Source organism: Habropoda laboriosa, unplaced genomic scaffold (assembly GCF_001263275.1).
Source record: "Habropoda laboriosa isolate 0110345459 unplaced genomic scaffold, ASM126327v1 scaffold45, whole genome shotgun sequence".
Classification (NCBI taxonomy): Eukaryota; Metazoa; Arthropoda; class Insecta; order Hymenoptera; family Apidae; genus Habropoda; species Habropoda laboriosa.
The window spans coordinates 393200-406722 of record NW_017100168.1 but is presented as its reverse complement, the minus strand read 5'-3'; the positions used below and the strand labels follow the sequence as shown (position 1 = coordinate 406722).

The 13523-nt window shown below is 36.2% G+C and overlaps 1 protein-coding gene across 1 annotated transcript in view; it reads left to right on the top strand.

Annotated features, from left to right (window-relative positions):
- Nucleotides 1–12983: 12983 nt before the first annotated feature.
- LOC108578600 overlaps nucleotides 12984–13523 on the top strand; it is a 377474-nt gene continuing 376934 nt past the window's right edge. Inside the window, exons 1-2 of the mRNA XM_017941964.1 lie at nucleotides 12984–13001; nucleotides 13048–13270. Of these exons, the coding sequence (XP_017797453.1) occupies nucleotides 12984–13001; nucleotides 13048–13270 (241 nt within the window). The remainder of the gene's footprint in view (nucleotides 13002–13047; nucleotides 13271–13523) is intronic.

Genomic DNA, 13523 nt, shown 5'->3' with positions numbered 1-13523 from the left:
CATCGAAAATTCCATTTATCTATAATTTGTCATACTTCTGAATCTTCCAAAGCAAGCCATCAGAAATAAAGCATAATCGTCTCTAATTTCGTCAGAGTAACTCTACCCTAATGGAACGTTCTTCCGATGAAACTCTCCAATTGATACAATACATTACCGAGGAAAGTTTGATAGACAATACTCGACCCATCCATTCCCTTTTTTCCTCCCCATTTCTGTTTCCATTCTCGAATAATCCTCCATTCAATACCCGCTTCCCTTACCCTCTACCCAACCAGAAGATGAAGAAGCCACCAGCGAGCGGCACGAATTTTTCCTCGTCGCAATATTTCATCGAATTCAACTTTATGATGGAATACATAATGCAATTTCGAGGAGAGACGAGCCGAAGTTGGCGTTGCTTGATGAATTACATTCGAACCGGTTGACCGAGAGAGACAGACTGGAACGTTTCCGTCCGCGCGTGCTTTCTTCTTCCTTCGTGCAGCCACTGCTCGAATAAATATAAAAGGTAGAAGAGACTAATGCCAAGTAACGTGACGGTTTGTTGCGGAAGAAAGCGTGTCTGTCCAGGCTAGGCGAAGGAATCTCCTCGAACGGACTAGGGAGTAGAATGGCGTTTTCAAAGGGAGAGAGAGAAGTTCCACGGTTCGTTACCTTTAATGAAATGTCAGAAGGCCGCTATTCGGGAGGAGAAAACGTCGTAAAAGATATTGCCATTTATTTCCATATTCAACGAATCTGTTCTCGCGCGATCCGGACACCACGTGGTCTCCGCCATAGTTGCGCGTGCGATGTATTTTCATCCGCCGCAATTTTCGTTTCGAAAGTGCGCCCGTAAAATGAGTTTATGGTGCTTCTCAGGAAAGTTACGTGGGAACGCTGACCTTGCTCGATTACGAGCTTTACGAGGTGTGAATAAAGAATGAAAAGGCTTCTTTCGGGAGATAAAAATTGGAGGGCGTCCACTTGGCGAATTTAAACACTAAACGGTCGATTCTCGGTTAAATCTAAATTTCGACCAACTCTGGATCGTATATTTTATAGTATCAAGTATTGCAATCAATTTCATTCTTATATTTCATTATTTTTCACAATTTTCGATTCTGCTATTTGAATTTTAGAAAAATCAAAGAAACTACGATTGGAGACTTTAACGCACGAACCAGTCATCTCTAAAAACTACGATTTCTCAGGAAATAAGGAAAATTTCCCCAAAACATCAAAAATTCAATTTTTCAATTTCTTCACAGTTTGCTATACTTATAAATCTTCTAAAAGTAGTTCGAAAAATTTTCGAAACACCTAAATTACAGAAAATTCACACAAAATACAATTGGAGACTTTAATGCACGAACCAGTCATCTCTAAAAATTACGATTTCTCAGGAAATAAGGAAAATTTCCCCAAAACATCAAAAATTCAATTTTTCAATTTCTTCACAGTTTGCTATACTTATAAATCTTCTAAAAGTAGTTCGAAAAATTTTCGAAACACCTAAATTAGAGAAAATTCACACAAAATACAATTGGAGACTTTAACGCAAGAACCATTCGTCTCTAATTACAATTTCTCAAGAAATAAATCAAATTTGCCAAACATCGAAAATTCCATTTATCTATAATTTGTCATACTTCTGAATCTTCCAAAGCAAGCCATCAGAAATAAAGCATAATCGTCTCTAATTTCGTCAGAGTAACTCTACCCTAATGGAACGTTCTTCCGATGAAACTCTCCAATTGATACAATACATTACCGAGGAAAGTTTGATAGACAATACTCGACCCATCCATTCCCTTTTTTCCTCCCCATTTCTGTTTCCATTCTCGAATAATCCTCCATTCAATACCCGCTTCCCTTACCCTCTACCCAACCAGAAGATGAAGAAGCCACCAGCGAGCGGCACGAATTTTTCCTCGTCGCAATATTTCATCGAATTCAACTTTATGATGGAATACATAATGCAATTTCGAGGAGAGACGAGCCGAAGTTGGCGTTGCTTGATGAATTACATTCGAACCGGTTGACCGAGAGAGACAGACTGGAACGTTTCCGTCCGCGCGTGCTTTCTTCTTCCTTCGTGCAGCCACTGCTCGAATAAATATAAAAGGTAGAAGAGACTAATGCCAAGTAACGTGACGGTTTGTTGCGGAAGAAAGCGTGTCTGTCCAGGCTAGGGAAGATAGATTAAATTTATATACAGGAGGAACGCGTTTGGTGCGTCTCTGAATACAACCGAGAGTACACTAATAACCCTTTCAACTGTACGTGACGTAGTATGAAGGTGTATGTACACGGTAATATTAAATTTGCAATTATTTTCACGCGTTCACGCACACCGACGAGCTTTCAACTTCTCTCGTATCGTTCCGCCGCTTTGCTGAATACGGATAACACGATAAAACGCAAATATTTATTAAATCGCCGCGGCTGACGGAGTGGCACAGTTAGGCGAGCGTTCACGTGTGGAATATACACCGGTGATCGTATCGACGATCTCGTTTCGTTCAAGTCCTAATTCTAATTCTAAGTTTTCTTTATAATTAATTCAATAGAATGAAAAGTTTATCATTCTCGACTAATTTATATTTTTCTTTTCTATAGTTACTGTGGGAATTTGTTGATTACTTTTTATGTATATTAAATTAACAGCACCCCACGCGTCGCCTTTATCTTTATTTGTCAGAGAAAATCTAATTCGCTCTCTTAATATTTACGGTTCGATGCTTCTCGCTCGCTGATCAAACACACACACCTTCCTCTTTTTCTCGAACACCCGCATTCACACACGCCGCGATCGGCTTGACAACCCATGTTAATGTCTAAACGTGAACAAACGCACGATCGTCTTTCATTCGTTCTTCCTTTCCTACGGTCCTTTTCTATTAGATTTAGATGAAATTTTATAATTTTTAATTATTCCAAAATTCACTCGAGTGAATACTCGAGTGTTAAAAATTTCTAAATTTTTTCGTGCTAAATTAAAATTCATACTATTCTCAGTGAGCTACTATTTGGGACTCTAGGGGAAAATTTGAATGTAAAAAACGATTTCTATTAGATTTAGATGAAATTTTATAATTTTTAATTATTCCAAAATTCACTCGAGTGAATACTCGAGTGTTAAAAATTTCTAAATTTTTTCGTGCTAAATTAAAATTCATACTATTCTCAGTGAGCTACTATTTGGGACTCTAGGGGAAAATTTGAATGTAAAAAACGATTTCTATTAGATTTAGATGAAATTTTATAATTTTTAATTATTCCAAAATTCACTCGAGTGAATACTCGAGTGTTAAAAATTTCTAAATTTTTTCGTGCTAAATTAAAATTCATACTATTCTCAGTGAGCTACTATTTGGGACTCTAGGGGAAAATTTGAATGTAAAAAACGATTTCTATTAGATTTAGATGAAATTTTATAATTTTTAATTATTCCAAAATTCACTCGAGTGAATACTCGAGTGTTAAAAATTTCTAAATTTTTTCGTGCTAAATTAAAATTCATACTATTCTCAGTGAGCTACTATTTGGGACTCTAGGGGAAAATTTGAATGTAAAAAACGATTTCTATTAGATTTAGATGAAATTTTATAATTTTTAATTATTCCAAAATTCACTCGAGTGAATACTCGAGTGTTAAAAATTTCTAAATTTTTTCGTGCTAAATTAAAATTCATACTATTCTCAGTGAGCTACTATTTGGGACTCTAGGGGAAAATTTGAATGTAAAAAACGATTTCTATTAGATTTAGATGAAATTTTATAATTTTTAATTATTCCAAAATTCACTCGAGTGAATACTCGAGTGTTAAAAATTTCTAAATTTTTTCGTGCTAAATTAAAATTCATACTATTCTCAGTGAGCTACTATTTGGGACTCTAGGGGAAAATTTGAATGTAAAAAACGATTTCTATTAGATTTAGATGAAATTTTATAATTTTTAATTATTCCAAAATTCACTCGAGTGAATACTCGAGTGTTAAAAATTTCTAAATTTTTTCGTGCTAAATTAAAATTCATACTATTCTCAGTGAGCTACTATTTGGGACTCTAGGGGAAAATTTGAATGTAAAAAACGATTTCTATTAGATTTAGATGAAATTTTATAATTTTTAATTATTCCAAAATTCACTCGAGTGAATACTCGAGTGTTAAAAATTTCTAAATTTTTTCGTGCTAAATTAAAATTCATACTATTCTCAGTGAGCTACTATTTGGGACTCTAGGGGAAAATTTGAATGTAAAAAACGATTTCTATTAGATTTAGATGAAATTTTATAATTTTTAATTATTCCAAAATTCACTCGAGTGAATACTCGAGTGTTAAAAATTTCTAAATTTTTTCGTGCTAAATTAAAATTCATACTATTCTCAGTGAGCTACTATTTGGGACTCTAGGGGAAAATTTGAATGTAAAAAACGATTTCTATTAGATTTAGATGAAATTTTATAATTTTTAATTATTCCAAAATTCACTCGAGTGAATACTCGAGTGTTAAAAATTTCTAAATTTTTTCGTGCTAAATTAAAATTCATACTATTCTCAGTGAGCTACTATTTGGGACTCTAGGGGAAAATTTGAATGTAAAAAACGATTTCTATTAGATTTAGATGAAATTTTATAATTTTTAATTATTCCAAAATTCACTCGAGTGAATACTCGAGTGTTAAAAATTTCTAAATTTTTTCGTGCTAAAATAAAATTCATACTATTCTCAGTGAGCTACTATTTGGGACTCTAGGGGCAAATTTGAATGCAAAAAACGATTTCTATTAGAATTAAATCCACAATTAGAGTACATAATTTTCTTTTATTATGTGAGTTACAAGATCATATTGTATGTGAAAAATGATTTCCACTATTCCACAAAAAATCCTATATTTCATATAGCATAACCTAATATTAGTATACACAATTTTCCCGTGTCTTTCATTACGTAGGTACATTATAAAGTCAATGTTTAAAGTTTTAAACATCAGTCTCACGCATAATCGAGAAATGGACGTTAAAGTAAATATTAAATTGTGATTCTAGACATTTCCGATGAATATTTATAAATATCTAGTTACCTGAAACTTGATGAATATTTATCACGAATATTTATACGCGAAATGTTTATACAGTGCGTACAAATTGCTTTACTCAAAAATAAGTAATCGTATACTGTGAATCTCGTGTAGCTTTATTTATTCGAAGAAACAAAAAGTTGCCAACAATAAAATGTAGTAAAGTTTAATATTCACAACCGGTTGTAAATGAATAATAACCACCGAAATAAAGCAGAAAAAGGAATTTTCAAAGCGAAGCTTCGTGTAAAGATTAAATCCATCACTCTCTTTACGCTTGACGCCTCATTTATATCCCGCAAAATTACCGTCCGCTTCCTTCGAAAATGCCGCGTAGCACGATAGAAATCGGTATGTCGCGCGTTTCTTTATCCCTTTTAAACAGGCTGTCAGAGGCGAAGAATTTCGGATTACGAATAGACGTGGAACTAAGTTAATAGCTCTCGTCTTTTGCAAACTACAAGACGTATTATTATGTCAAGAAACAGTACTCCAATTACAGTAGAACGTCTCCCTTTCGAACTCCCATTATCCGAGCACTCTGCTAGCCAAATACAGTCCTATCCGGAGATTGTATTAGTCGAGTATGGTTCTACATGAGCTTCATTATTTCCTCGTACAATATAACACGATGGTACATGTGTAAACGGTACGTAAATTCTATGGTGCAGCTTTTCACGTGATATCATGTCGTCCGCGTATGGAAACTGTCCATTTTCATCATTGAGATTAAATGGTTACATGTCTGAAATTTCCGAAACATCGATTTTTTATTTACTTTTTTATCGTGCATATTTTCGTCGATTAGTATTTTAACGAAATGCCAAATTTAATTTATTTTAATTCATGCCCAGATTCATAAAATTGACGAAATTATAGAATTTTTACTCTTTTATTTCTTAAATTGTAAAATGTTTACCTTTTTACTTCTTAAATTACAGAATTTTTACTTTTTTACTTTTTCAATTACAGAATTTTATCACTCTAAAAAATATGTCACACGTATTTTTTCATATCAACAATCGTCCACGGTGAAGAATTGAAAATCGGGTCACTGTTGACCCGGCGACCGGTTTTCCCGCGTTGAAGCACAAAAATTGAAAGACTCTCAAACAAATCTCTTCCCCCCTCATTCGTCACTTCCTCCTTCTCAAACTAATACAAGTGTTACGCTAAAAGGAAACGGCACTTAATATTACACTTGTCATAAAAATTCCTTCAAGCACACGTTCAATTATTTCAATTTGCTTCAAACGCGAATATGTCACGAAGTGAATCAACTGTTCCGAATGAAAACGAACATCCACCGATGTCTACTACCTGTTACAGCTTTGCTCTAAGCTGGCAGCTTTCGTTCGGAAATATTCAATTACGCGAAAGTCAGCCGCGAAACAAAAGTCGCCTAGCGGCAATACGGCGGTTTCTATGAGGTGTGTATATGTATATATGTATATGTATATATACGATTCCCGAATGTAGAATTTATCTATCGAGAAGTAAAGTGAGGATGGGTATGGCCAGGCTGTAAACAGCCATTTTTATGGACGATAAAGCAATATCGAAAGATTTGCCGGTCGAGCTACTTTCAATTCGACCGGTCCAATGGAAAGCTTTTCGGCACGCTGACGAAATATCGAGAAGCGAAGGCTAAATTGAGGATAGAAGCCCGTGGGTTTCTGTTAAGAGAGAGAGATAGAACGAGACTAGGCTGGCGGATTTTTTTGTAGCCGATGGGTATCGATGGATCGTTTATTGATCGCGGCTAAATTGCTTGGGGACGATCGTTTCCCTCGATTTTTATCGTTCGTGCCCTTTTCCAAGGTCTGTGAAGCTATTCGTATCAATTTTGCACTTTTTATAATTTTTCCTCATTTTTTGGGGGGGACTTCTTCTTTTAATACTGCTTATTGTGTCACACTTACGAGAAGATTTTTATGGTTCGTGTCGTTTTGAAGGCTCTGTGAAGCCATTCGTATCAATTTTGCACTTTTTGTCATTTTTCTTCCTTTCTTCTTCTCTTAATATTGCTTCTTCTATTATGCTTATGATAAGATTTTTATCACTAGAATTTTATCGTTTGCGCCGTTTTGAAGGCCATTCGTGTGAATTTTGCACTTTCTATAATTTTCTCTCATTTTTTTATCTTTCTTCTTTTGATATTGCTTATTCTATCATTCTTATGCTAAGACTTTTATCGTTCGTGCCCCTTTCAAGTCCATTCGTACGAATTTTGCACTTCTCGTACTTTTCCTTCATCTTTCTATCTTTCTTCTTTTCTTCTTCCTTTAACATTGCCTATTCTATCGTCCCTATGATAAGATTCTTATCACTCGATTTTTATCGTTCGTCCTCTCTTGAAGGCCCTGTGATGAAACCATTCCTATCAATTTTCCTTCGTTTTTTTCATTCTTCTTCTTTTCTTCTTCTTCCACTTTTATCACTTTTGCGATTCCACCGGTAGAACAGTTTACTTATAAAGAGATCAGAAGTAAGATTCGATTAGATTCACAATTTCTTCCAATTCCCTTCCCTCTTTTCTTTTTTCACCGATTGTTACCTCTTCTCTCGCTTTTCTCGCCTCTCTAAAAGTGCGGTCCGTTTATAAAGAGATCCCGAATTGTCATTCCGTGCTCGGGCTCGTCTTCCCTCACTGATCTCCTTGTAAGTACTCTGGTCACTCGTCGATCGTCCTCTGCTTTCACCGTATTTTCCCTCCTCAACGGAAATCCTACGAGTTCTCAAGGAGTTTCCATGGGAAATCTCGCGAATGAAAATAGTGGCTTATCGCGTGAGCGCAAACGGCCTCCATCGTTCCTTTGCCTCGAAGCCTCTGACAGAACGATAAATCGCTTTGCTGGCAGAACGTAGAGTTTTGAGCATTTTCCCTGGTACCGTGTCCGCGTATTTTGCGAACGTTCGAGTGTCCTTAGAGAATAGGAATAGATCACTAAGCATGTTCGACAGGTAAAGCGATATTTCACGGTGACTTGCAAGAAATTTTTGGACCACTGACTGTCCATCTTTGTTTCTGAAGAAGATTAAAATGAGCTTCGTCTAGGATTAGGAAATGTGTATACTTAAGTAATACACAATTGCGTAATTTTTTCTTCGATTTACGAATGACTTAAATAGTCCTTTAATTAAATTAGTAATTTATGATTATGCGATTATTGGAATATTTAAATAATACTTATCACTTACGTTCCATACTATTTCTTTTTTCAATTTATTGTGCAAGGAAATTTTATTCAAAAACCAGTGTTTATCAGATTTAGATAATTAATCATCAAAATAAAAATTGGGTCATCCAGGAAGTTTTCGTGGTTTTTGTGGTAGATTTAATTGTCGCTACATATTTATTTATAATTGTGCGACATATTTTTATACTCGCCATCATTCATACTTTTGCTTCTAAAAAAAGCTAGCTAATTCTGCTTCGTCCTTTACGTAGCAAATTTTATATTTAAACACAAGTTATAATTTTATATTATTGGTACAGTGCATAAAAAGAACATTTACTCACTATCTTATTACAAGCAATCAACAAGTGCATCTAATTTTATTTTAAAAAATTTTGGAAGTATCTTAAAATTTCCAAAAAATTTGTCTATTCCGAAACATTTTCATTTTTTCACGTTATTGTTAAAAAGTCACACTTGCAGAATGTTTGACTAATTTACGAATGATTCTCCAGGAGTAGAAAAGTTGCCGAAAGTAATTATTATACTTCGGGGAGAAAAACTGAAGCTGCGAGAGTCTGCGCAAAGAAAAACACTCGAGATTTTAACGCGTCGCAAATTTGCACCGCGGAAAGAATAAACATATTACGGAAACAAATTTCCACGGTTGGTCGAGGAACGTTGTAGAAGTTTTACCGTGGCCACGGAAAAACTTCCGTGCTCGCGATTCTCTGCTTTGCCTCGCGATCATCCAGTAAACCACTGTAAAGCCGATAATGGACGTCGTAACAGGTTCCCGTTCGACTTCTTGGCAAACCTTTGCCTTCTGAATTTAGCCAAAGACCATCGAGGCTGCTTGCCAAAATGTTTATGGCGACTTCTTGAACTAATATCGAAGTTCAACATCGAGTACTCGAGCAGCATTTTAATATAACTAATGAGCGGCTGCCGGAACAGGAAGCTGATATATCATCTTGGAAAACGTTCAGACTGTAAGAAATGTAGATCGAAGAGATTTTCCAATAAATTTTATTCCATTTTTTTGCTCTATTTAAATGTACCTTGAAACTTTATATAATAAATTGCCTGTTTTAATTTGCGTCTTGCAATTAAAGGACGATAAATGTGATTTATGAAATAAAGTAGATAATAAATGAAAAATTGAAAATTTGAAGGGAGACGATGTTAACGAGTTGGAAAGAATTATTTTGAGGAATTTTAGAGGGGGATAGAAATTAAAGAAAATAATAAATCAGGAATAGGTATAAATTGAAACTTTGAAGGGAGACAATGTTAACGAGATGGAAATATTATTTTGAGGAATTTTAAAGGGGGAAAGAAATTTATAAACTTACGTTGAGGAGTTTTAGAGGGGGATAGAAATTAAAGAAAATAATAAATCAGGAATAGGTATAAATTGAAACTTTGAAGGGAGACGATGTTAACGAGTTGGAAAGAATTATTTTAAGGAATTTTATATTTTGTCTAATTTTTTTCAAAATTCTGATTTAACTTTCTAATTATTTTGTAATATGAGCAAAAATTAATTTCTATTAAAGGGAGAAAATTTATTACAGTTTTCTTCACCTTGCATTAAACACGTTTCACGCCACGTGGCTCGCCGACAGCTCACGATATCTATTAAAAGCGCAACTTCCATTAAATGAGCAAGCACATTCTCCGCAACTATTCTACAACTCTTGGACCTAATTCCACTATCTTCTCAGAAATCCCCACTTTTACTCGGACGCTCGTTCACCGCAAAACACTCGCTCCGAAATAAACGAAACCAAATTAAACCGTTAAATTAAAGAAAAATAGAAAAAGAACAAGAGTTGAAGCATCATTACATGTACTTCGTCGAACGACACGTTTATCTCTGTTATCTCGAGAGCAGCGTTTCAATTAACCCAAGGGAGAAAATTCACGATGCGTGACCGTGGTTTCCTTTCGCACAGAAGAGCCCGAGGGGGCCTTGCGTTTCCATCTAGGGAGCAGTTTTCGCGGGTGAAAAGGCCCGGTTAGGCGATAATAGGCCGGATATAAACGGGTCGAATGGAATTATCGTTTCCGGCCGCTTTCGGCACTTCCGTTCAAAAGAATCGCTTTAGCGGTCTTAAGGAGCGTCTGTCGTAATTCCATTATCACCCCCGGAATGGCATTAGCATAATAACGAATGGCACTTTTTAAAAGTTCCAGCACGAAGACCTCTCCCTCTTTACCTCTCTCTCTCTTTTTCGCTTTCGACAGAGGGGGAGGAGAATCTCATCTTAACTTGATAGCACAAGATGCCGGAGCTTTAGAATGTAATTGAATTTAAATTGAAATTATGATCGCGCGGCTGGTATCGCGTAAGCCTGCTCGAGTCAAGGTAAATAAACCTAGGACAAGTTGCGTGGTCGCCACAGAAACTCGCGATGGAAACGGAAATTTGTAAAATGTGGGAGAAAAATGAAGGAATGAGAGGTATTTTGTGATACGAGGGTGGATAATTGATTTGTTGAGGGGAGAAGGATGGTTTGTTGATTTTTCGAGGTTTACTTGGAACAAGTGGTTCTGATGGAATTTTTGTCGATTTGTGAAGGGTGGGAATTCGAAGGAAACTTAGGGTAGAATCTAGAAGAACGAATACAATTCTTTGAAATTTAAAAAAGTCGAGTGAACCAATGTTATTCTTTTGGATTTCTATCTGGGAAGCTCAATAGCAGTTTTAGAAAGTAAAGTTAATGTAAAATGGGTGAAAATCAGAAGGAAATTTGGATTAAAATTTGGAAGAACGAATACAATTCTTTGAAATTTAAAATAATCGAACGAACGAATGTAATTCCTTTTAGAATTCTATCCGGAAAATTCAGTGGAATTTTTGGGAAATAAAGTTAGTTCAAGAAGGTTGAAAGTAAGAAGGAAATGTAGGTTAAAATTTGGAAGAACGAATACAATTCATTGAAATTTAGAAAAATCGAACGAACGAATGTAATTTCTTTTAGATTTCTATCTGGAAAGTTCAATGGAAATTTTAAGAAGTAAAATCAGTTTGAAAAGGGTGGAAATAAGAAGGACGATTAAATTTGGAAGAGTGAATCTTGCAAGTTTAAGGAAACGGGTTGAATGAGTACGAAAAGAAACTGAAAAGAAAACTGAAGGGTGTATTTTTTTCGCCTCACCCGTTATATCAGAGAGAAACAGGAAGGTTATTACTCCCGGGCAGGTCGGGCCATCTATTTCGAGCTTGGGGCAATCCGCCAAACTTATGTTAATTGTACGAATTATCATTTCTAGAGCTCGACCGTCCGTGGATGATAGATATTATTCTCATCTGGGTTACGCGAAAGTGTCACCATTTCCCCCGGTGTTCTCCGGTTATTTCTGTTAAACGTGTGATTGACTCACAAACCGAAATAAAAGCGACAATAATCACAATTGGACACCGCTTCCTCGAAGAATCTCTACTGCTGCGTCTGTCACTTAAATACGCCGCTTAAGTGGTCTAAATAAAAACTTGAACGAAATTGAATTTCTCACTTATCGTGTGTTCCGTCGATTTGAAATACAATTGTCTGGAAATAGTCGGAGTTTGAATCGTTAAATGGAGCTATTGATCAAAATATCGTAAAACGTTAGTTGTAATAGTGAAGATAGAAGGGTTGAAATATCCTAAAGGGTTGAAGTTATTGCTCTAAATATCTCGAAATGGAAATTATATGACTTACAGTGCAGGACAAATTTTTCTCTGTAATTAAGAAAACCGAAAATTAACGTAAATTTATATTATAAGACAATAGTATAACATTAAAATTTTGTTGGATATTCTTTAGAATCAATTATAGATTGCATTCTTTTAGGGATAGGCTCCAAAGCTTTGTAAATTATTTCGGGAGAAATACACAACCAATTTTCGTGAATTTCTGAAAATAACTTAATCTGTTTTTCGAACTTTTCATTTTTTCTCTCATTTCTTTACCTCTTTATTTTGTTCCTTTTTGTTTATTTCCATAACATCATGAAGAACGCACGAAAACCGAGACTTTTCTCCGAACTTTTAATTTTTCCTCTCATTTCTGCTCCTCTCTATTTTGCTTCTGCTTTCATTTCCATAAGATTATAAAAAACGTACGGAAACCGAGACTTTTCATTTTTCTCTCATTTCGTTTCCTCTTTATTTTGTTTTTGCTTTAATTCCCATAAGCTCATAAAAAACATACGAAATCCGAGACTTTTCTCCGAACTTTTAATTTTACCTCTCACTTCAGCTCCTCTTTACTTTTTCTCTCCGTAAGATCATGAAAAACGTACGAGATAACCATTTCTCCAAATACAAGACACTTTCATAATCACCGTGTACGAACAACCATCGGAACAACGTCGTCGCATTACACTCCATTTTTCCACTCACTGCTCCCCTCAACCCTTGTCAAACGCTGCAGCAATAAAACGCACCGTGACGTGATTCTATCGCTGCGACCATGTGTACGTACCTTACTCACTTATACATATGTACATTGGAGTCGCGGCGACGAACGGGGCGACGCATAAATCTGTCGCGAAAAAAAGGCAGTCGGCCGATCTCGATCGGTAATTTTACTTCGAGAACGGCACGAAGTTCACCGCGGTCCGATTGTTCTGCGGCCCGTGGAACAAACCGATCGAACGCACGACGTTTCCGGCACTCGGCCCGCTGGCTCTCGAGATCAGGTTCGATCGATCGAACGTCCGCGTAACGGTGCCACGGATAAATGCCGCTCGATCAAAGTGTATCGAGAGGGAATTGATCGTGGAACGATTCACGGTTTTTTGCAGGGTGATACTGGCGCCTACAGATCGAGAGCCAACGTTGGCATCACCGCTGGTACTTTCGGGAGAACGGCCACGGGAAGTGGGCTCCCGAGTTGCAGAAACAGCTACTCGTCGTCCATCGGTTCCGGTTCCAGCCGGGTCCCTGGCAAGGACAGGGTTTCCGGCTACGGGAACGCGTTCCTCAAGAGAGACAAGCCTGAAGAAAAGCACACCTTCAAGTATTCCAGTGAGTTCCTTTTTTCGTTCCTTGCGTTTCGTCGGTCTCTTTTTTTTTTTATCGTAAAATACTCAAGCTAAATTGAAAGGAAGAAAAATTGGGTCGTTGATATCTCTCGTGAAATGTAGCAACGGTTGTTCAATTTATACGAAATATTAACACTTTGCGTATGGGTCACGAGATGTATCGAACTTTTTGGCCAGGTTACGAGATATCTCGTTTCAACGTTTCTTCATACGCGCGTATCGACGACTCAAGAAAT